Below are 25216 nucleotides of genomic sequence, written 5' to 3'. Positions count from 1 at the left end.
CCTTTCCCTTAAATCAGCAATTTGTGATTCTCTGGGGGAAATTATATGTATTATGGGACTGAATGGTTGTTTAGTGGGAAAATCTGATAAAGAATTAATTCTATATCATCTGACAGATTAGACAATATTAACATATGCATGTAAAGAAGACAGGAAAGCCTATTGTAAAATGAAACATTGTCCCTTCCTAAATAGCCTATGAAGAACAATTTCTTCTGTGCCACACTACTAAATTATAACTTGAAACTACGCTTCCTACAGAGGCAATTGCTGAATAAAAGATAGCCTTTATTTGTCGAACCATTTATCACAGACTTGGTTGAGAATGGTAATGTAACCACCTTTACTATGCAACTTGTGTTACCTTTGACAGAGATAAATGAAAATAATGACAGTGATGGAATGACATCTTAATTATGCGACAAAAATGTATTTTATAGTGTATTTTTGCATGAATAGTAAATGCATTACAATATATACAGTATGTGAGTTTAATTTTAATGTTAAAAGAAGCCCAAATCCAAATTTTAAAATTATATTAGAGATTGTTTTCTTATGTCTTATTTTGTTTTTATACATGGAAACACAGTCCATAAGCAACATTCTACATTCGCTGAATTCAGTTTCAGGGAATATTATTCGCCATATATTATGGTTAAAATATGTTCTTATTTTAAAATCAAGAGTATTTTTGAAAAAAATAATTGTGTAATAGAGAGATGTAAAAAAATGCTTATTTATAGATGAATCATGTTTTAGCAGTATATGAATTGAATTTTCAGCATTAGTGTAGATATGTTGATTTTTACAATGTTCATAATGGATGAATACTTTTTTCCAAACAGTCTTTGTGAATTGTATGTGCTGGTGAAAGCAGAGTGACCAATATTACAGAGTACATTGTTAAATGGAATAAATGTTATTTTACTACTTCTGATCAGTTGACATAAATGCTCTGCTATCTTTGCTGCACTGCACAGATTCTGAACACGGGGCTCTCTCCGTTAACTCCAGTTTCAGATCTGGGACTTTCCTGTCAGCAGTCTGAGTATATTGTGATGCTGGCGAAATTGTGACATATTTGCGTATGAATGCTTCTCCCACTTCTGTGTATTTTCTGTCAGGAGCGTTTGAAGATTTGTTGTCGCTCTGTTCAGAAGCTGAAAGAGATTTCTCTTGCAATGGCTGTTCATACACACATTCTTGTGCCAATAGTTCTCGTTCCTTAGTGTTTCGCCATTTCATTCTTCGGTTCTGGAACCAAATTTTCACCTTTGAATTGAAAAAAATGAGTAATAGTATTATTGATGTTAATACTGATACTGATTAATGATACTGATATTTAGTATTAATGATACTAAGACTAGCATACATTATCTCATTACTTGCCAAATATACATTTACAGGAATCAAAACAACATTATAACTATATTGTGATCTGAAACACAGCAATTTCAAACAGGATTGCTTAATTAAAGAATTGAAAAGGGAATTCCTTATGTAAACGACAAGTACGTGTACATTGCACTTCAAATTTAAATAATTTTGAGGATGTTGTCCTTCTATATTTCTTGATGGAGGAATCTCATTTGAAATGGTATGGGTTAGACTTCATTGTTTAGCTCCTTCCCTCGAATTGGTTTGATTGGTAATACTACTGCTTGGCATCAAACTGAACCGAAAGTATACAGGTTCCGTCATTGGTTGTGCTAAATTAGCTAATGTTAGCCAGATAGCAGTTAAGGGATTATAATTAGCTTCAATGCTCTGGATTGGGAAATAGAAGAAAAAAAACAAGCATTTGCAATCCTGAAAGTTATCCAGTATTACAATAAATAAATTTATACGATAATATATTTCTGTGATCATTAAGCAGTTTCTGTAAACCTTGTGAATACAGCACAATAACCAATTTAGAGCAGAGCAATAATAGAGTGCAACNTTTTTTTATTAACCTGCAACATTGATTTGTGAAGATCTTAAATCATATTGCTCTCACATGTGGGGTTCCTACTCATGATAGTTGCTGATCGGAGATTTGTAAAATTCTTTTGATATTCTGAAAATTAAAATCTTAACAAGTAGCAAACTAGCTCATTACAGGAATATTAATATACATTAAATTATTGCAAAATAACAGAGAGCCCAGTGTTCAGAATCTGCGCAGTGCAGCAAAGACAGCAGAGCATTTATGTCAATTGATCAGAAGTAGTAATATTAATTTACATTAAATTATTATTGTAAAAGTTTAAATGAATTATTTAACTGATAACAAATGCCAAAACAATCAAATACAGTTCAGTATATTGATAATTTAAAATGGAAATTGGTCATTTTGAAAGTGGTAAGTGAGGCACACGTGGGATGATATTTTCAGTTTCTAAGTGAAAATCATACAATCTTCGAAGGGCGCTCTATAGATACAGACTGTTGTTGTTTAATACATTATTCAACATATTCACTGCTTTAGAAAGTAAATAATACCATATCTTATTTTAAAAAATCTATTAAGAAATATCATAATTCACCTTCAATGTAAAATATGAACACAAACAAATGTGTTTGTTGTTTCCTAATCAGTAATCTGGAAGTGGTAAGAATTTTAAGATCTTGTCATATTACCTGTGAGTCTTTAAGCCCAAGATTTGTAGCTAGCTTTTTCCTGTCTGTTTTGCTGATATATTTCTGTTTCTGGAACGTTTTCTCCAGTGCTTTCCTCTGCTCTTCAGAAAAGACCACTCTGCGCAGAATTCCTTTTCGCGCTTTGCTGTGACTCACCTGAGGCCAAAGTGGCAGATCACAGCACCTGAAAGAACTGTTAACTATGGGTGCAAAGTAAATATTGTTAGGAACACAGGAAAGTTTAAGAATAGAAAAAGATAATTTGACTCAACAAACACATCCCTACTAGAATGATTTTGGGCCATGGCAACAGCTCTCCTTTGGGTGAGGTGATATTTTTCTGCTAATAGAGTTTTTGTTTCCAGACTCAGATTCCTTATTGAGGAATCCTGTTAAGAAATACTGCACATTAAACCCAAATAATTCATCAATTAATCAGTTCCCATCTTTATATATAACAGGATTTTTAAAAATAAATCTTCATAGGAAATAAACTCATAGTTATGTTTCAATCAAAAGCATTCAATATATTTCTGGTCTGGTGGGGTTGCTACGTTTGAAGAATATGCACTTAGAAATATACTTAGAATTCTCATTATCTCAAATGGTATCTGCAATATTGTTGTTGGATGAAAGTTCTGAAAGTTCCTGCACATATATCAAGTTCATTATTGTATTTAAATATTTCTCCAAAACACAATATGCAAGTCTTGGACTTCAGCACTAAATAAATAAAAGTATAATTATTTTATTTTTAAAAATATAAATGTTCATAGATTAATACTCACAGAAGCAGTTTGCATTTGAATGACTCGATTTCTTATACTCACAGAAGCAGTTTGCATTTGAATGACTCAAATTCCTTATAAAATAATTCTATATGATATACTCATTTTGTGTGTGTGTGTGTGTGTCTTTTTTAAAAGGCAAAAGTCCATATAAATACATGCCCACATCATAGGTGTACAACAAACTGGTATTATATTTTGCAGACCACCTTGGAGTTGAGTCCAGAATGGTTGGTCACGATTTTGTTTAGGTGATTAATTTCAATATGAGATCAATGAAGTCAAGGGCAATTGATAATTAATGGAGGCACAGCCAAAACCATTAATCAAAAGAGAACCATGGCACAATTTTGTTTTTAGTAAACTGGCCTCAACAGTTTTCAATGTGATCTGGACTAGACTGAAAGACCAAACACAAACAAATAGCAATGCAAATGCCCTCTCCTGTTGGAGCTGTATATTCAAGTACCAATCAATCATAGTGTATTTCATACAATCGAATAAAAGACAACCCTTCCACATTAATGATATGACTGCTTGCATGCTTATAGATTTAAAAAAAATAAACAATATAACTATTAACTACTAGGCATTGGCTTTCAGAAAGTAATATGGTGAGATACAACAGCAAAAAGCTTTGGCTCTACAGCTGACTGGGATTTGATAGTCATTTGATAATCAAAAACGCAGTAACGTCTTTGCTTATAAGCTCTGTTCATCCTCTGAATGCTATTGAGAAAACAGGAGGGTCTGCCCGGATCAGCGAAAGAAAGTCTATAAAAGTCGATTTCATTTATGTTTCAATGAACTGATCTCAATGATGGTTCGCAGGATTCCCCCCAATGGAATGTGAGAGACAGGAGTTAAGACTTTGCAAACAGAGCTTTATTTTATGGCACTACGAAAGGGCGCCTGACCCCTGTCCAGTGCTTTCTTAGTGGAGGCTGATTTGGAAAGTTCATCTGCACTGTGAAAAATAGTGGCGAGGTCGCGTGTGGATGAAGAAAGTGAAAGTGCCGATTGGTCATGGTCCTGTTGGCCATTGTGCATTAGCCATCGCCATGTAAAACGCTCTGTGGGAAAGGGGCTGCCCTGAAAACATCCCTGAGAGAGAGTCTCAGCTCATTAAACAGCCAGAATTTGCTGCCTCACTTGTCAAGAATCATTCAAGTTGGCAACTCTCCTTTCGGGGTTAAAAAAAAAAGAGAGCTATTTAGTCAGTTTGCTAAACCTGAATTCACTTTATACTCGGCTTGATTTAAAGAGGCAGTGTCTTTTGCTCCAGAAAAAGGTTTGGTGCTCTTACAAATAAGTGCCATCGGTTCTTTTAACATACCTCCCATCATCAGGACCCTATTTTTCTTCCCTGCTGTTTTGGATCTCTAAAAGCAATTTGTCTGTGGTGTTTATATTGTCTGACAGATAGAAGACAATTTAGCCAAATAAATTATTTTCCTTTAAAAGAAAGGGGATCGAAGCCTCAATTAACTTTACCTAAACACTGGAATATATTTTTTGAAAGAGCTAACTGTACTTTTTTCTATTAAAAAAATAAAGCAAACGTATCTATTTTGAATAGAGTGAATGATGTGTTGCTGTTACAGCTTCCTTTCATCAACTCAGGCTATCAGATCCAGTGCAAAGCTTACAAACCTGACAGGGGTAATGGGAGCCAAGCTGGTTTTAATGCATTTTAAATGCTGAGATATCAAGTGTGAAGCTGTAATTTGGCGTTTCACTTGTAACCATTTTTCAGGCCACATGGAAATCGTACCGCTACGGTTTACAAAGCACATCAAGCATTCAACTGATGAAGCACAAAAACTTACTCGGAAAAGCAGTGGGGGAGACCGGCTGCTGACAGGACCCACCGCAGCAAGACAAGAAGAACTGGGGGAATCTGGGCTGGAAGCATTTGGATAAAGCTGCACACAACGAAAATAACACAGATCTTAATAACTTCATTCGAGAAAATAATTGCTGCAGTGCAGGATTCCAAAGCTATCGAAGCGCTCTGTAAAATAATTAAAACAGATTTAACACTCAAATGTGGTTTTGCGTTATGATGAACCACTACTTTGGGTTTCTAATTTTAAAATGTACGCACATCTGATAAAAGCACCAAATTCTCCATTTACCTCGGAGTATAAACCAGTGTTGGTGCAAGTAGTCTATTGTCTTATGGATAGAAATTCCACCTGGTTCTAGATTTACTCCAGTAACATTTCAGGGCGTACAGGATTTATTGAGTTTTTAAATACAGTCTTTAAAATAGAAGCTGTTTTTCTGTCAGCTCGTTTTAAGACCTACAGAACTACTAATATGTTCAAAAATATATTACCCGACTGGTTGACTTAAATGTATGGACGTGATATACGGAATTAAGGTGAGCTACACATTTTCAGTCCACAGCCTGTGTCCCCACCTTCATTCCACAATGCGTCAAACCTTTTATATAAGAAATTAAATAGTATCTCCACATGAAATTGGATTGTTTTATATATGACTTGACTCCTAATTTTACAGGTTCGGGACGTACTAACCACATCCTTTCCATTATTCCTTGCGATGAAGTTCTACATATTTATTCACTTCATTCCAACAACTTCAGAGTATTGGTTGGGTTTCAGTTCTTACTTAGTAGGAATGTTATGGGAAAGCTGGTGTGAACTCAACTGCTTTACTTTTCAAAGTGTACATGATCAAAGCCAGGTCGAACACATGTAACCTTGTAAATAAGGGAATTAAGGTTTACGTTTTGTGAAATGGCCTTTTGCAATTTTTTGTCCCACAAAAACAACATTGGAATAGCCAGTTACAGTCGGAATATGATGCCCGGGGAAGTTGGGGAGGGGGAGAAATTACACATCTAAGTGTATGGTCGGACCACATATTTATATTGTATGTAGCAGTAGTCTCAATACATCATCTCATGTGTTTCCCAGAAGTTAATGTTACCTAACAAACATGGTGTGACTAAAACAGAAGGTTTTTACAATGCAGGTATGGAAATTGTGGAATGGCAAATAGAAACATCCTGATGTGCAATGTGTATAAGGTTTATTTATTGTTTCAAAAGTTAACACTGTTAAACTTGCAGCTGCGTTTCTTGAAAGATTTCTAAAGCAGCCCCTTTTTACTGTGAACATTCAATTCAACTCCCGACCAAGTGCTGCTATTTAGGTCATCCAGATTCAGAGAAAAACATCGATTCACTGTACAATAAATGTTACGTTGTTGGGTTAATCTGAAGATTTCCACCTGAATTCCACCGAAACTTGCCAATTCGGAAAGTTTGGGTGCAGTTGCTTTCACTCGGGGCTGTAAACTCTTGGGAGGTAAGAGTGCAAAATCAAAGTTTATTTAAGAAGCAGATTCAAGTCAAGTGCAAAGGGAAAACATGCAGTTCAGGAAGGACACTGACAAAACATAAGATAATATAACAGATGAGATTAGTGTGAGCGGCCTGAAGCAGGTGAAACTGGGTTGCCTTACCTATTTCAGGATAGGGGACTATTTGGCTGGTAGAGGTGACTGGAGCAGACTGGCTGTCGGAGGGGTTAACGAGCTGAAAGGAGGGTCTTGTAGGATGTGGACCTCCTGATGGGCTGATTTGTTCCGCAGTTTGGGGCACTTTCACTGGCACAAGGGTTGCCGGAATCGGTCGAAGCGGAGGACTCGAGGGACCATTGATCCGCAGCAAATTATCAATCAGGAAACTTTTGCCCAAGTTGTGGAATGCAGGGAACTGAGGTGAGTTCTGCAAAGGGGATGAGATCGGACTGGGGATCATGGTGAGAACGCAACACAAGGCGATGTTTGCTCCACACCAAGGAGTCACAGGCAAGTCTTTATCAGAGGTTTCGTTGCTTTACGAAAAGTGTCTCTTCCCAAAGGTCTGTCTTGTAACTTCTGGGAAAGTCTTGGGTCTTGCTTTCCCAATGCACGATGTGCTGCGATTGGCTCGAAGGTTTACATGTGATTCTGTCCTGAGATCCTTCAGTAATTTCATTCTGGTGGGACAGAAGGTGTGTCCATGTCACTCATTTAAAAAAGGCAGATCGTGGACTGTGGGAGTGGGCAGGGGGTTACACTTCAACAGTAACCTATAACATATTATAACTGGTCAGTCATTTCATTGCTGGCTGTTTGTGGGACGTTGCTGTGTGCAAATTGACTGCCAGGTTTGCCTGCAAATATACAGTTACTACACTCTGCAACAAATGCTGTCAAGTACTTTGAGATATTTCTGATTATCATGAGGCACATTACATCAAAGGCAAAGTATTATTATAATTCTGTACATCAAGTAGAATATTAGATTTTGTGCTTATTTACAGATGTTTCAAGAAATCAATCAATCTAATAATTAATCCTCTACTCAATATATTATAGAATAAAAGTAAAACTAAAAGGGCAATATTATGCCTGATTCAAAATCATTTCAGAGTTGAAAAGTGAAGCATCTGAAATCATGTTGGGTAACAATGTACTATTTAATAAATCTAAGAAAGAAATCAAGGAAATAATCACAATTACTTAAAATATATTGGATTAATTGCATATTAATAAAAAGTATCAGTGGGCTCTTAAAAAAAATCCAGGGTATAGTTGTAACATCAATAGTACCAGATGTATAATGCTAAAACCACATTTAAATCATAAATTGTTTGAAGGGCAATAGTACAACAGCAACAACTACTTGCATTTATATAGCACCCTTTACTCTGGGAAGCATCCCACAGCACTCGACAAGAGTACAAAACACAGTGCTAAATTTGAAACAAAATGCATTGACACATACAAATTAAATCTCTTATTTTATTGTGTAGAGCGTTATTGTTTAAATGTATCAGAGGATAATTATATCTCTGGAATTTCCACGTGTAGGTGGGATGCATGGAATTCTCAGTTTGGTCTGGATACTCTTAAGGGTAAGAGTTTCTTTAGATGGGTTTCTGCATGTGTCAGATACCCAGCTGACCCCCCAAATCTGACTAATTATAATTGCATTTGGTGGTTTGTTTTAAATGGGGCATGTGTAATCCTTTACTTCAACAAATTGGATTAACAACAGCTGTGACTGCTTATCTTGCAACACATTTTATCAGAATGATTTCGTAAACAACAACTTGCATTTATATAGCACCACTCACGGAGGGTAGGGTCCCAGAGCTCTTGACCAACTGCTAGAGGAAATTTTGTGAGGAAAAGTAAACGACTATTTTTCCAAACCTGGTAACTTAGTTTGTGTTTTTATTTATGCTTTTTTTTATGATTCTATGATCAATATAAGAAGGGAGGAGGTTTGTATTTAGGACAATGGAGTAATCCTCTCAGTCAACAGATACTGGTGTTGCTGTTGTGACTACAAACCAAAGTAATAATTTGACTATTTTTATTCGCTGTATTTTGTTCAGCAATTGCAAATTATTACCACCTAAAATTTTTTTTAGGTTGGACAAATTTCTTAAAGAAAGGATATTAGTTCTATACACTATTTGCCTAGAATCATTTGGACCTGTACACACTAGACTTAATTCTAATTAAATTTGCAGGAGTAAGGCTGAAACCAAGGTGGATATCTGGACATGATTACAAATCATTATTCCAAACTAAAGAGTGCAGATTACATTTTAACCTGCAAGAGTGAAGCTCCAGTGGCTCCTGAGATTAGATTACAAGGCTTGAAATCACACCGAAACATCCTTTACTGTGCAATAATTCTCACAACAGAGGATTAACAAGCACCTGACCTCAAGGTAGATTTATTGAGAAAATCCTCAGCGGTTGATCACTGAGAACATTTCTGTCCAATGTTTTAGTTTTCAGTTTGTTTTTGTTCTCACACAAAAGTGGAGTGGAATAATTAACCAGTTATGAGGTGCCACATGTTCTCTCACTTCATCAGAGCAGTGAACGAAAGCAGCTGTCCAATATTGCTATGGATACACTCATCCTGCTCTCCCCACCTCATTGCCCTAATTGGTGACTTTTGAATCAGACGAGTTTGTCTTTAATTTGTGCTCCCCGTGTCATTTACTTATTAATGACCCCATGAATGACACTAAAATTAATTTAAAATAACACCGCAGGAATCCACAGAGTTGTGGATTGCATATCCAAATGCATATGAAATGCATATCCAGGGAATCGTGTTGTGAATTTAATCTGAGTAGCATTTAACAACTGCTGGATTTCTGAAATTAATCCCAGATTCATATTAATTATCATCATATAATTTAATGTATTTGTCCTGGGCAACAATCCCTAAAATAAAATTGGTAATTTACTTCACAGCTGTTTGTGGGTCTTTCCTGTGTGCAAGTTGACTGCCACACTTGCCTACAAATTCTACAATTCACTACAAGTGGAATCCAGTAAAGTGCTTTGAGACGTCTTGATGATATGATAATGTGTCATATCAAATGCAAGGATTATTATTATTAATTTAGAGACAAACTTAAAAAACACACAGAAAAAAACAAAACGATAACTCAGTCAGGACAGCAGCTGGGCCATGACCATTGGCTTCTGCATCCAGGGAAGCAAAAAATAAACAGTGTTCCTACTCCTGGTGACTAGTGATCCCTGCTGAAACATAGGGATGTGGAGGAGATTTCTGGTGAGAACAGGATTGGGTTCGGTACTAATACCCCTCCAATCAACTAGCCTGCAAACACTTGTTATCTCACAAGTTATATAAAGTTATCTCGTCTCACCTGTACAGAATGGTGACTATCCTTCTGGGGGGAGGTAAGCGGATGAACTGGCTCCAAGGGGAATGTTTGGCAACATAATACCAGAATCGAACAAACCCTCTGTGGTGGACTCAGCCAGGCAGATCTGCACAGCCAGCTAAGCTCATCAGCAAGAGTTGGACAGCCAGACTGGAGGTAGGGAATCATCCCACTCAGCTCCTGTTAACCCTGCAAACCAAAGTGCTAACGGGTAAGGTGATCCAAGCTGGATTCGCAGTTACTACATCAATGGTACCAGAAGCTTGCCAAACAGAGATATCAATGGCAAGCTATGCAGTTCTAGCTGGTTGGACATCAGTAGTACCCCCAACACAGACTCTGGGGTCCCCCCAAGTCTTGGTTTTTGCCAACCTGTGTCTAATATCCTCAGGAATTAGATAAGCAAGATGCGTCCCTCCAGGGAGAGAGTGTTTTATTCCAATAAAATCTCTGGAATTTACATGTATAGGTGGGATGCTTGGAACTCTCAGTTTGGTTTGGATATTCTTAAGCATGGTGATGGGTTTCTGCATGTGTCAGACACCCAGCTGACCAAAAAAACAGACATGGATTGTCAGCTGATAATCATAACAATAAACAGTTCTGGAAAACCTTCAGATCTTACCAAGCCACCCTTCCACAGCAAACGTCCACAGTGGTTGTACCAGTAGGAGGCAATATGATCATTTATTGGCCACAGTTCAAAGTATAAATAGCTATCTCAACTTTATCAGTTACTGAATCTGTTGACAAATGGTCTCCTCTTGTTTGGGTTTCTTAACCGTAGATGTGTGTGAATTTGTTTCCTCTGTTTGATTTTCACATTGCTGTGTTTCATCTACAAACAGCAAGGTCCTTTACATTTCTCCATTTCTGATAATCTCCTCCCCACCACCCCCATTAAACAGTCTAGCAGATAACCAAGCCAAAATTTAGTAAAAATTAGTAAATTTATTTTAGGGTATTGTAACTCATCTTCTTTTGAAGACCAACAGTCCAAAAGAGAAAATTGCATTTAGCTTGACCGTCTTCCTAAAGCAGTGAGTAATTTATAATGAATTCTCATGTTATTCAATGTAGAATAATAAAACCTATATTTTGCGCCATGTGAAATATGCATGCTGCACATTCTTTGATTCACTCCTTCAACAACAAAGTCTGCTCCATAGGTTTGTCCTGAACAGCAAGTGACCACATTGTAACTGGGAAAAAATTGGAAACCACATGCTGTGTAGTAAAATTGTCCTTAACAAATTGCTCTATTGTTAAAGTGATAGGAAGCCAAAGGTTGCATGTAGGCTCATTTAAAAGTTGCCCACAGCGAAAGATACTGAAAAAAATAAAGTGACACTGCCCTGTCTAAATTTTTCAACAGGCTTCTGCTAATGTGAAAAATCACTTTCCATGCCTATTGCCTGTGGCAGTGCAGAGAGATTTTCTATGGTGCTTTGTTTAGGAGGATCTGTCGGAGGGGCTTTTTGTAATGAATGGCTATATAACTGGGCTCATTGGGAGTTTACACTTATAGAGAGTCTGTGATCATTCTTATTTTTAAACCAGAGAGTGAAAATGTAGATCAGAGTCATTATTTCAAGCCGAGAGGTAAATGATAATGTGTGTTCATAATCCCAAAATAACTAAAAACCAGAAGTTCAGATTAAATAAATGCAGCTACGCTCTTATTGTGTTACAATGAAGGCAAATGCTGTCTGAAGCTGGCGATGCAAATCATATACTCAGACTTGAAGAATAAAAGAAACTGGACTGAATCGACTGTACAAGACTATAACCTCTCACCACTTACACAAGACCACAGGCCACATTTTTAAAACAGCAACCCTTATACACAATTTAAAATTAATTCACTTCAAATTAATCATTTAAAAATGGTTATCTAAATGTTGAAAAGAATATAATACAAATGTTACTGAATTAATTAGGCTTTGGATATTGTTACAAATATTTGTAATTAATTATAAATAAATATACATCTATACCAAAATATATTGGTTATAATTATTGCTATCATCTTCTCATATTTAATACATTTCAACTTTTAGTCCTAAACATTCAATATGAAAAGAGTAATGATATTTTCACTACAAAAGTTACAGTCTGTTTAAAAGCAATATTAATGTTCATTTACGTTTCTGTTAGAGTTGATAGTAGCATTTATTGTGTATACTGATTAATCTCTACTACTTCCATATCTGTGATGTATAACTAACAATTTGCTATCTGGTCTGCTGAAAAGTGACAGTTTTGCACTATTTAATAGCCCAACACCAATCAATGAATCTGTCAGTCCCTTGACTGGCTCGTTGTGTGGGATTGTAGTGATGGCATATTGAATTCCTTGTGACACCAGGCTGTTAATCTGGTAACTATTCTCAAGTGCGACTGCTGGTAATGTGTGAGTATTTATTGTGTTTAGATGGAGTTCCAATGAGCTCCGAGGGTGAGAGTGAAACCTCTTGCCTTTTCACACTGTGCTCAAGACCCCTGAACTTTATGCACATTGAGTCACAGACAGAGGGTAATGGAGCATGATTTTATGCTCAATAGACCATACATTAACACAACAGATAAGAATGTCAGTAAACGCAAAGTAAGAAACAGAAAAAAGACCCACAAGAATTACTCTATTTTAGATGCAACCGTTATTCTATTGGAAAAAGAACACTAATATAATAATACCGCTGACTCCTGCTATTGGTGGCTTTCAGTTTGCCAGTCAATAAAGAGTCAATAGTTAAAGAATGACAATGCAAGGTTGCTCCCTCAGAGAAACATTCAATAAGAGCAATTGTCTAAGAATCTCACTGAAGAAGAAATTAAAGCATGTTTGCTGGAGGGCTGCAGATATTTTAACTATGTTCAGACTAACTTTGCATGCATGCTTCTTAATAGTCTGACGAGAACATGTTATATATAGTATGCAGCCATGCTATTTATGTGTAACAAGTCACAATAGATCAGAATTAAGGAATGACCCTCTGAGATAATGGATGAGGATCTACATAGTTGAAGCTTTAGGAATATATCAATAAAAGCATATATCAGTAAAGGAGCATAAACCATAAAACAATATTACAAATAAAACTTGATATGGCAAACATTTCAATTTCATATTTTGGACTACTATATACCACAATAGGACTAATGATTGCCTACTTATACAGGGTGACCCAAAAGTCAAGATACCATTACAATGTCTAATAAGTCTTAACAAAATGACGATTTTTTTAGATAATAGGGTAGACATAGCGAAGATGTTTTCACTTGTGGGGGAGACCAAAACTAGGGGCCATCAATATAAAATAGTCACAAATAGATCAAATAGGGAAATTAGAAGAAATTTCTTCACGCAGAGAGTAGTGGGAATGTGGAATATGCTACGACAAGGAGCTGTTGAGGGAAATAGCATAGATGTATTTAAGTGAAAGCTAGATAGGTACATGAGTGAGAAAGGAATAGAAGGTTATGCTTGAAGGCTTAATTGAGGAAGGGCAGAAGGAATCTCATGTAGAGCATAAACACCGGCATAGACCAGTTGGGTCGAATGGCCTGTTTCTATGCTGTATATTCTAATATATTCTAATGTATGTCACAACTTTTTGGTCATCCTGTATATATGAAATGCAAAATTTTGCTTGGTCTTAACCTGAAAGACTATTCTGTTATTCTGTCTTAAAATTTAAGAATTGTATAAAATTATGGAGGAAAAAACTAAATTCAGTCTTAATTTGAAGCTAATATTCCAGCAGTTCTTGAAATAAAACAGCTTCCAAATTAAGACTGAATTTTAGAATTTCCATAATTCTGCATCATCTTAATTTTTGGATGAAATGGCCTTATGGGGTAAGAGTGGATGGAATTTTGAGCCTATGAATAAGATACATGAACTGTAGTTGCTGAATGACAATATGTTAATTGAACGGAATTACACCACCATCTAGTGGTACAAAGTAGCAACAAAAAATTCAGTGGATATTTTGAAACTCTGCAATGATACATTTTAATTTACTACAGTTGTCAGTCAATGTAGCAAAACTATAGCAATGTAGCAAAAATGTAGCAAAAAATAGCTATTTGTTAGGATGACATGAATATCTCTCTAAACATATGTAAATTTGGCTATATCAGAGTTGAGAACAGACCCATCAGAACAGTAATAATAAAATAATAATAATAATAAATTTTGCATTTGGTACAGTGACTTATGTTGGAAAGGATGTCTCAAAGCACTTCGCAGTATTTACTGTGAATTGGAGTGACTGTGTTTGCTGGCAAACATAGCAACCAATTTTGCACACAACAATGTCCCACAAACAGTCTTGAAAGAATGACAATCATCCACCCAAATTTTGTTGGGGGATTGTTGGGCCAGGGCACCAGGTGAAACTCCCTTATCTTTTCGATTAATGCCATGGGAACTTTAACATCCACCTGAACAGGCAGATAGGATCTCGGTTCAGCATCTCACCTGAAAGATAGCATCTCTGATAATGCAACCCCCCACCCCAGCACTGCATTGGAGTGTCACCTTACACTATGGTGTAGTCCTATTATGAGACTTGAACCCACAACCTTCTGACTCAGAGGGTAGAGTGCTACCACTGAACCCAGTTGACATACTCCTTGTTGTTCTGTGAACCATAAGCTATCAATATTCACAAAGTAAAATATGGCAAATGGAAGCAAGACTGTAAATTTAAAGATATAAAGTCAACACTGCCAGGAAATTGACAACTAGAAAGAATAGAAAGATAGTAATAAAATAAGAAAATAATAATCTGCATTTGCTATGGCACCTCTCACATTGGATGGATGTGTCAAAGTGTTTCATATGGTTTACTGTACAGTTTTTGTGACTGTGTACTTTGTAGGCAAATGCAGCAGCTAATTTAGACACAGCAATGTTCCACAAACAGTTATGAATTGAATGAATAATTGTGTCTGGAGGATTGTTGGCCAGTACACCAGGAGAAATTACCTTTTTTTCCCCCAACCAAGTAGTGCAGTGGAATAAAAAATCCACTGTGCTTCACATGATACATTATAAACTGCAGTGACTGTATTTGTGGAACGTGGCAAACCATTTATGCACAGAACTGTCACACAAACAGTATTTCCCCCTCCGTCTCAGCCTTCAGCTCCCCCTTGCAGCTTGGGCTCCTAGTCAATTGTGTGAAGTGTTTTGAGATGCCCTTGCAATGTGAAAGATGCTATATATAATTGTAAATTGTTGTTGATGATGAGTAACTGGCTCCTTTAAATAACTGCAGAAGGAAATGTATCTTGCTTTTTCTCTTTAGCATTTTTCATATATCGTATATCGTCAGCATTTCTTCAGTTCCCCATTTTAAAAATTACCAAACATCTGCTTTTAAATTCTTACCTCTCAAGCCTCACTTTCATATCAATGTCATACCACTATAATGACAATTTACCTCTAGAGGGAGTCTTTGGTCTCTTTTTGTGTGCAAGAAGTTTGTGATTTGGAGTTAGCACACATGTGTGATTGGATTACAAGAGTCTGAGATCTGCATCTGTAGACTTCTTAAAGACTAGCACCCGTAATAAGTAGACCAGGTATCACTTCTTGACTGATAAAATATACAAATCCTTGTATAAGAATCATGTGGTTCTTACACAAGAACCTGTTTCACTGCCCCCCACCCCTCCTCCCCTTGTTACTCCTCCCATTTTCTCTTCTCCTGGTGATGTTTTTCATTCCATTCTTTGTGTATGCAAGCTTGCCAGACATGAATTGCATACTGAGTGCAGGCATTTTACTTTGGCAGGTGCTGAACTTCTTACAAGATGTGTGCTAGGGGTCCATAGAAAATATATTTTCTTTACCTGCTCAGTGGGGATTGAGCTGGACAACACCAATATTTACTTTCAGTGATGAATCATGATCAGAACTTAGCAGCCTGGAGTATTATACTGCTGTATCAATCTGGAAATAAAATTGGCCATTCACTTCATGGCTCTTTGTGGCACATTGATGTGTGCTTTAATGATGCAATAAGGCATGGTATCAAATGCAAGGATTATTATTATAAACAGGGTGCACCCTTGGAGGGAGTGTGTGGATTCCATTCCAGACACAAGGACATTTCTATGGGTAGGTGGCAAACATACTTGGAACTCTCAGTTTGGTTTGCATGCTCTTAAGTATGGTAATGATTTTTGTACGTGTCAGATATGGGGCTGACCAAACAAAAGTTATAAAGTAAAGCTTTATGTTTGTTTACTGACAGAATACAGACCTCTGTATAGACTATCTTTAGGAACTAAATAAAACACTTGTAGTCTTAGTGAGGGTAGATTATCTTTAATAATTTGAGAGCCATGAATATTTATTTGATTGGTCAGCTGACTATATGATCTTCAGCAATAATAATCCTTCTATTTGATATAGCACTTTTCACATTGGGAAGATGTCTCAAAGCCTTTACAGGCAAATGTGGCAGCTATCAATTTGCACACAGCAATGTCCCACAAACAGTCACAAATTAAGTGAACAATTTTATTTGGGGGAATTGTTAGCCAGGGTATTGGAAGAAAGTTCTCTTTTCCAATAGTACTATGGGATCTTTCATGTGAAGTGAAGAAACAGAAATTTCACCTGAAGGACAACAACAACAATAAAATTACATGTGTATAGCGCCTTTCACGTTGGAAGGATGTCCCAATGATATGGAGCTATCAAGAATCAGAGTTCATAGTGTATTATAGGAGTCCTGTAGTTCAGTGGTCAGAGCACTTGGCTTGCAAATGAGAGACCTGGGTTCAATTCCCAGCAGGGTGAAACCTTTGGCAAGTTTCCTTTCTCCACATGCCAGATAATAATCTCTCTCAAAAAAATAATTTGGTCACTCAATCCACAACTGTTTGTGAGATACCACTGTTTACAACCGACTGCCACAATTGGCTGCCGACTTGAAAAGTGCTATATCAAATGCAAGGATTATTATTGTTATATTACAGAGTTATAGCTATTTACATTGTAAATAAGTTCATTAATTTCACTGAACTATGGCCAGATTTAAATTAAACAAATACTTTTCTCCAACTCCAGATTGGTTACATTGAAAAATCATCTTTTGGATAATGTACTCAATTTAATAGGCTTGCTCCTGGTGTTTCTTGCTGTTGGACTCATAAAGTGGAAAGAGGGCACAACCAGAAGATGCGTAATAATAATAATAATCCTTGCATTTGATATAGCGCTTTTCACGTCGGGAGGATGTCCCAAAGCGCTTCACAGAACACACTGTAAAGTGAATTGACTGTATATGTGTGGGCGAACGCGGCAGCCAATTGCGCACAGCAGTGTCCCACAACAGTCGTAGATTGAAAATGACCAATTTATTATTGTTTTGTTTTGGAGGGATTGTTATTAGGCTCTGTGTGGAGTAAGGAAACTTGCCCAAGGTTTCGCCCTGCCTGGAATTGAACTCGGGTCTCTCGCTTGCAAAGCGAGTGCTCTAACCACTGAGCTACAGGACTCTACAATAATAATCCTTGCATTTGACATAGCGCTTTTCACATTGGGAGGACGTCCCAAAGCGCTTCACAGAACACACTGTAAAGTGAATTGATTGTATATTTGTGGGCGAACGCGGCAGCCAATTGCGCACAACAATGTCCCACAAACAGTCGTAGATTGAAAATGACCAATTTATTATTGTTTTGTTTTGGTTTTGGAGGGATTATTATTAGGCTCTGTGTGGAGTAAGGAAACTTGCCCAAGGTTTCGCCCTCTGCCTGGAATTGAACTCAGGTCTCTCACTTGCAAAGCGAGTACTCTAACCACTGAGCTACAGGACTCCAAAGGAGGACTGAGCACTGAGCTACAGGACACCCTTTGTGTTTCAAAATAAGACTCGACTGCAATTTTTGTCTAATAGTTGGGTACAAAAAACACTAATAATAATTGGTCATTTTCAATCCATGACTGTATGTGGGACACTGCAGTGCGCAGTTGGCTGCTGCTTTCGCCCACAAATATACAGTCAATTTACTTTACAGTATATTCTGTGAAGTGCTTTGGGACGTCTAGAAGACATGAAAAGCGCTATATCAAATGCAAGGATTATTATTATTATTAATGAGTGGTCCAATGTGTTCAATGTATCGCTCTCACTGTACAAAACTAAACCTTAGAAAACCTACACATGCAGGAAAACACACATAAGTCTGATCTGTATAGCAACAACAACAACACGATTATATTTGTATTGTGCCTTTCACGTTGGGAGGACATCCCAAGGCGCTGGACAGTGTACAGCATTTCAGACCTGAACTGGGATCCAGGAGGGAGAATGGAGGGGAGGGGAAGGGGGTTGACCGATGGCACGGTAGAAGAGGAGAGTTTTGAGGCGGGACTTGAAAGAGGCGGGGGCGAGGCGGAGTGATTGGGGGGGGATGGAATCCCAGAGGTTGGGGTAGAGTGGCTGAAGGCTCTCCCGCCAGTGGTGGGGGGCGAGTGGGTATAAATCATGTAATCATTTCAGTCCTACGTACATCTGCCTAAGAGTCTATAGTCCATCCAAGTTTGCCATAACTCATACTTTGCGTAAGTCATATTGAAGGTAATAGTCCTGGAGTCCTGTAGCTCAGTGGTTAGAGCACTCGCTTTGCAAGTGAGAGACCTGAGTTCAATTCCAGGCAGAGGGCGAAACCTTGGGCAAGTTTCCTTACTCCACACAGAGCCTAATAATAATCCCTCCAAAAAAAACCCAAAACAATAATTAAATTGGTCATTTTCAATCTACGACTGTTTGTGGGACATTGCTGTGCGCAATTGGCTGCCGCGTTCGCCCACAAATATACAGTCAATTCACTTTACAGTCTGTTCTGTGAAGCGCTTTGGGACGTCCTCCTGACGTGAAAAGCGCTATATCAAATGCAAGGATTATTATTATTATTATTATTAAGGTATGGGTCTCAACTCGTACGACTTAAGTGAGGTTAACCCTATAACAACACACAGGAGGTAGGGGTGCCATTCAATTAAAAGAAAAGACACCACGTAGCCAAAGCCTTAGAAGAGCACACGATCCGATCTTGGGAAAGGTTATCCTCATCAGACTTTGTTGCTTTTCAAGTTTTCCTCCAACCACTGTGCAGTTAGAGGGCGGAAACCATTGCGAGGGTTTGGCAAAGATTTCTCTCGAGTCGAGACCTACTGCTGTTGGGACCGGTCTTGTGGGCAGAGAGTGGGGGGACATCACCAGCGTCTCTCTTTTATTTTTGCTCTGTGACTCCTCACTGACCACTTTTCCGGGTTTGTGCCTCTTACGAGTAAAACCCACGACCTCCCCCCCCCCCCCCCATCCCTCCCTCCCTCTCCCTCTCTCCCTCTCCGCCCTCCTTCCTTATTAGGGGATCATTTCCACCTCCGATCCTATTGTTTTTAAGGCGTTCCTCCAACGCGAACTCGTCGATCGCAGAAGGTCGAAGCACTTCTCTCGGATCTTATCGCCACTTTCTCACACACACAAACACACACACAAACACATAGATATATATATATATATATATATATCCACGGATTAAAGATCGAATCCTTTTTCAAGATGAGCGCTGAGGATTCGGACGAAGATCATTTGGAATTGGAAGAATTCCCCGAGGACTGTGAGTAACTAATCGGCAGAGCCTGGGCTCGGGGTGGGGTGGGGGTGGGGGGGGGGGTGTGGGGGGGGGGGTGGGGGGGTGTGGGGTTGTGGGGGAGGGGGTGGGGGGGTGTGGGTGGGGGGGGTGGGGGGGTGTGGGGGGGGGGGTGTGGGTGGGGGGGGGGTGTGGGGGGTGTGGGGTGTGGGGTTTGTGGGGAGGGGGTGTGGGGGGTGTGGGTGGGGGGCGATTCCTTGGGACTCGGATCCAGTTGGGTTTCGGGTGTTTTCCGGATCAAACTTTTGACTTTTAACTTTTTTTTAAAAAAAAAGAGAAAACGATTTCAAAACGTGGTCGTGGAGAGGAGCGGCCGTGGGGTTTAGGGGCTTCATCTCGAGTTCAGATCTAAAGCGACTCTCAAACAAGGTGTTGGGGTGGGGAAGTCCTGGCAAAGGGACTACTGCAACTCTCTTTAAGAGTTAGGAGTCAGGATCATCACAGTGAGACCATGTGAAGCTCTGACTTGTAACTCATCCTATAGGAAAATGCAGCAAACCAGGTTTATGGACCTGACAGTAATATAATAATAATAATAATAATAATCCTTGCATTTGATATAGCGCTTTTCACGTCGGGAGGACGTCCCAAAGCGCTTCACAGAACACACTGTAAAGTGAATTGACTGTATATTTGTGGGCGAACGCGGCATCCAATTGCGCTCAGCAATGTCCCACAAACAGTCGTAGATTGAAAATGACCAATTTATTATTGTTTTTGGTTTTGGAGGGATTATTATTAGGCTCTGTGTGGAGTAAGGAAACTTGCCCAAGGTTTCGCCCTCTGCCTGGAATTGAACTCAGGTCTCTCACTTGCAAAGCGAGTGCTCTAACCACTGAGCTACAGGACTCCACAGTGCAGAGTGAGTGACTGTGATTCAGCCCCAGGGCTCAAGGTGGTACCCCACCTTTTATTGTGCCAGCACTTGGCTTTTTTGCTTTGAACCCACAGGTTTTGGGGTTGACAGGCGACTTCTTGTGTTTTGGAAAACAAAGAATGCGAACGAGGTGCAGTTCAGAGATTCTCGCCTGAGGAAGTGGTTCATCTCAAATTAATTATTGTGAATTCAAAATACTAGGGATTTGGTGGTGAGGCGAAGGGGAATTTCACCGAGGTATAGATTTGCTCTGTTTTCATTGCATTTCAGAGCTTTCGGTCAGAATTTCGAAGGTGTTCCTTATTTTGTAGTTCTTAAAAAGAAGAACTTCAAAATCTTCAAAATTGAGGCAGTATTTAAGAATTTGCCAATTCTGGATGCTCTAAAATCTAGACCAAGGTGACATTTCTACCCCACTGTGCTTTGAAGGTTATTATGTGAAAGCTTTATTTGTAAACCGGTTGACACCGAGGTTTGGAAACTGGAACCGGAAAACTAAGATACACATTGTGGAAAATTTACATTGCAGAGAGCCATTTTATTTGAACAATAGAGCCCACTCCACTTCACCAACTGAGGAAAGAGGATGTCAAGAGAGTACCTCCTGTATTATTCCTAGAAAAGATTGAACTTAGTGGAGATAAAAGCTACTGACAAACTCAGTTTAGGCACCAAAATGTATAATTTTTGATTCCATGCATATTTATCCTAGAAGTTGGTTAAGAGGGGCAAAACCTTTTTTTATGCGGAACACTCACAGTCAACAAAGAAAAAAGTTTTTATCCTGATATCCTGAGTCAGATTCAAACCCAAGCGCTAGAGTTGAGTGAAAAGCGTGGTTTCCTACTGCACAAACTGCTCCTCTTAGGACAGTTAGCAATTTGTTTAACCTTTTTTTTAACCAGAAAATGTATGTGATAAACAAAATAATTACTTCTTGCTGAGAGCCCAAATGCAGAATTAGCAACTGCCATTCCAAACAAAGCAGTTTAACATCAAAAGGAAGAGAACTGAAACTTCCATGGCAATGGTGCAAAAATACACATAAATAAGGAAGTAGAAGTCTTTTTTGGCCCATCAAGCCCATTTCTTTCCCATCGTGTTGCAGAACCTTGTCCTTTCAACTCTACCTGACTCATTTACAACAACAAGATTCCATTTATTGAGCGCCTTTCACGTCGGGAGGACGTCCCAAGGCGCTGTACAGTTGGGTCAGGACCCGAGCATTGGGGGGGGGGGGAAATGGTCAGGGTGAGGGGAGGGAAGGGAGGGAGCGAGGAGTGGGTAGAGAGTCGAGAGGGGAGCTGAAGGCACGGTCAAAGAGAAAGGTCTTGAGACCGACCTTGAAGGAGGAAAGGGAGGAGGCGGCGAAGGCACTGGGGGATAGAGTTCCAGAGCCTAGGGGCTGAGAGACTGAAGGCCCGGCCACCGATGGTAGGGCGGTTGGGGCGGGGGATGTGGAGCAGACCGGAGCCAGAGGAACGGAGGGTACGGGCGGGTAGGTAGGGGGATAGTAGGTCGGAGAGGTAGGAGGGAGCAAGGCCGTGAATGGCCTTGTAGGTGAGGGTGAGGATCTTGAATTCGATCCTCTGGGGGATGGGGAGCCAGTGGAGGCGAGCGAGGGTGGGAGTGATGTGTTCCCAAAGCCTGGTGCGGGACAGTACACGAGCTGCAGAGTTCTGAATTTAGTGTCATGAATGGAAGCTGTCTGATATTTTTTGGTAACATGCTATGGTAACAAAACAAATTCTGGATTATCTATACAGGCATAGAGTTTACATTGTTTCAAACTAAGCGAATTGTTTTGCACAGTTAATATTTCCATGGTCTTGATATTCAGAACCCATAACGAACTTCTGTAACCTGCTGATATTTCAGTGAAGTACTGGGGTGTGCTGCATTGTTGGAGGTGCTGTCCTTAGCGTGAGACTTCATCCCAAAGTCCCATCTGTCTATTCAGATGGATGTTAAAGATCCCACGGTACCATTTATAAAGAGAAAGGAATTTCTTCCAGTGTCCTGGTCAGCAACCCCCCCAATACAATTGGACATTCACTTCAGGGCTGTTTGTGGGACATTGCTGTGTGCTATTTGGCTGCCACATTCAATCACAAAATACACAATCATTCCACTTTACAGTATATCCTGTGAAGCACATTGAGACGTCCTCCTGATGTGAAAGGTGTGAAAGTAAACACCCAATAACTTGATCCTGGCTTAACTTTTCACTTAAGTCATCATGCTGTCAATATCCCAGTCACATTTATTAATGTACTAGCTGTACCTATTGCAGCTACACTTGCAACCAATTTAATTTAATTGGCCTTCTCTCTTTTGTCTGACATTTTTATTTGTCCTTTAGAGGCTTGATCTTTGCTTCTTAGGCATCTTTATCCCTTAAGATTAAAAAAATGTGCTATTGAACTTGTTACCATTTCTTGTTCACATATTTGCACACATATCCTTTTGGGAAGACTCCTGTGGGAGGACTCCTATTGGGAGGAATCGTCGAGAAGACTCCTGGTTGGGAGGACTCCTGACACACAGCCAGACATTTTGTCTTTAATAGTATAAGATGTATCTTTCTAGAAGGTGTGTGACCTCTGTCGCTACTTTATTGCAGAGTACCATGCATACCTTTTTGAGGGCTTAATTAAAGCATTTTTTAATGTAGCTCATCAACAATAGGAGATCCCCGAAAAACTCCTATCCATGACACTCCCTAATGCAAGACCTTTCCGATGAGGTATAAATTGTGTCTCTACGTCAATCAGTTATTGTGTTCTTGGCAGGCAGGCAGACAGACAGACAGACAGATAGTTCGTCTTTATTAGTATAGATGTATACATGTGGCTTACTTGCCATTCCGGATAACTTGCCATTTTTTCCCTTGGAGTGACGAGTTCTCGGCAGTTTACAGTGTATCAAATGTTATCATACGCTTGTCAACAATCCTCCAAATAAAATTGGTCACTCACTCCATAGCTGTTTGTGGGACATCACTGTGTGCAATTGTGCTACCGCATTTGCCTACAAAACACACAGTCACTCCATTTCATAGTAAATCCTGTGAAGCACTTTGAGACATCCTTCCGATGTAAAAAGTCGCTATAACCACATGCAAGGATTATTATTATTATTGTCCTTTGCAACCTTTCATGCTTTAAAAATTTGTTTCTCATATGTTTTTTAAAAACACCATCCTACATCACTACAAAAGATATCTGTACAGTGTCCAAAAAAATTAGATTGAAAATACATAATCACTCAGACAATATTGTAGTAGAATCTGATTAGGGTTAGCTTTTTATAGATACTTATGAAGTTAAAAAAGTCACTGCGTTTCAATTAATCTTGTTTTGTGGCCATCAAGAGAAAAACTGGACACACCTTGTTCTGCCTCCAAACTGTCAAGCTGCCAATAATTTCTGGTAGGCTTCCAAACATAATACAGTATCTGGATGATTGTTATACAACCTCAAGGGATAGGGCTGGAACACAATTTAGCAAACAAAAGCTTGGTCCTGGATCAATCCGGTAAGATTCTGCAGGTCAGTACAGTTCTGTGATATAGGTTCAGATCCATTCCTAATTAGTTCTTTATTATAATAATCATCCTAGAATTTGTTATAGCACTTTTTAATTGTCCGCACAGACTATAAGATTCCAAGTCCCGACATGTGGCTTAAACCCACAACTTTCTGACTCAGAGCCAAGAGTGCCACCACTGAGCCAGGCTGACAAACAAAATAAGTAAAACCAAAATATGTGTCTGATCTCCATGTATATCCAGTATAGTTATAAAATATAAGTCCTGGTTTAATTTATGAAACAATCTTTATATAAATGTAAAGAGTGGAAGTCTGTTTCTAGCAAGTGTCTAATAAAAATAGGAAGTTTTGTGTTCTATGTTAAGCATGTTGTTGTGTAGTCAATACCTTCAATCCACCATTGTAACTGGAAATCTCATAGCAGGCTACACATCTGTTAGAGATTAGCCAGTGAAATTATCGGGACCTAAATTCTTTTAAATTGATCCCTAACTGTTCTATTATTTTAAACCTACATATTACATTTCCACATCAATTTGTACTTGTTGGACACTTTATATTTACTCCTTGTTTGCCTTTGAAAATTGTGGGAAATTACTGATGAGGCGGTGTCATTTGTTTTTTTTCAAGCCACAGCTTGTGAAAAAAAATCTGTTTTGTTGTACTAACTGGCGTATTCTGCAATTGACAGAATTCTCCGGGTACTTGTATGGAAAGTTTGATTCCGTTAGTCATATGACTCCTTGGCTTCACAAAGAATGTGTTTTTGTGGAAGTAATGATTTCCATATTGCTGGAAATACTGACAAAATAGCGAATCTTTTTTGCGGTTGTGCGATGAATTAAATCTACTGTGATTCACCAAGTTTAACTCTTTGAGTTCCTCCATTGCCACAGTGACATACTTTTGGTTCTGTTCAGATAGGCTACTGTCAAAACTTCCTTGGGAGATATT

At 38.7% G+C, this 25216-nt stretch overlaps 2 protein-coding genes across 5 annotated transcripts in view; one reads left to right on the top strand and one right to left on the bottom strand.

The window, feature by feature from the left end:
* Positions 1-927: 927 nt before the first annotated feature.
* Positions 928-7203, bottom strand: LOC103185234 (homeobox protein DBX2). The gene is made up of 4 exons (XM_007903637.2): positions 6906-7203; positions 5236-5335; positions 2623-2806; positions 928-1272 (listed from the first exon to the last, which is right to left on the bottom strand). The coding sequence occupies exons 1-4, from the start codon at positions 7201-7203 to the stop codon at positions 928-930; spliced, it is 927 nt and encodes a 308-aa protein (XP_007901828.1).
* A 12162-nt stretch (positions 7204-19365) lies between these two features.
* The window catches only part of ano6 (anoctamin 6), a 49475-nt gene continuing 43624 nt past the window's right edge, over positions 19366-25216 (top strand). For all 4 annotated transcript variants that reach the window (XM_042335735.1, XM_042335736.1, XM_042335734.1 and 1 more), the window contains exons 1-2: positions 19366-19451; positions 19744-19801. In XM_042335735.1, the coding sequence (XP_042191669.1) occupies positions 19744-19801 (58 nt within the window). In that variant the 5' untranslated portion in view covers positions 19366-19451. The remainder of the gene's footprint in view (positions 19452-19743; positions 19802-25216) is intronic.

Source organism: Callorhinchus milii, unplaced genomic scaffold (assembly GCF_018977255.1).
Source record: "Callorhinchus milii isolate IMCB2004 unplaced genomic scaffold, IMCB_Cmil_1.0 Scaffold5, whole genome shotgun sequence".
NCBI classification, from domain to species: Eukaryota; Metazoa; Chordata; class Chondrichthyes; order Chimaeriformes; family Callorhinchidae; genus Callorhinchus; species Callorhinchus milii.
This window is presented reverse-complemented; position numbering and strand designations above follow the sequence as displayed.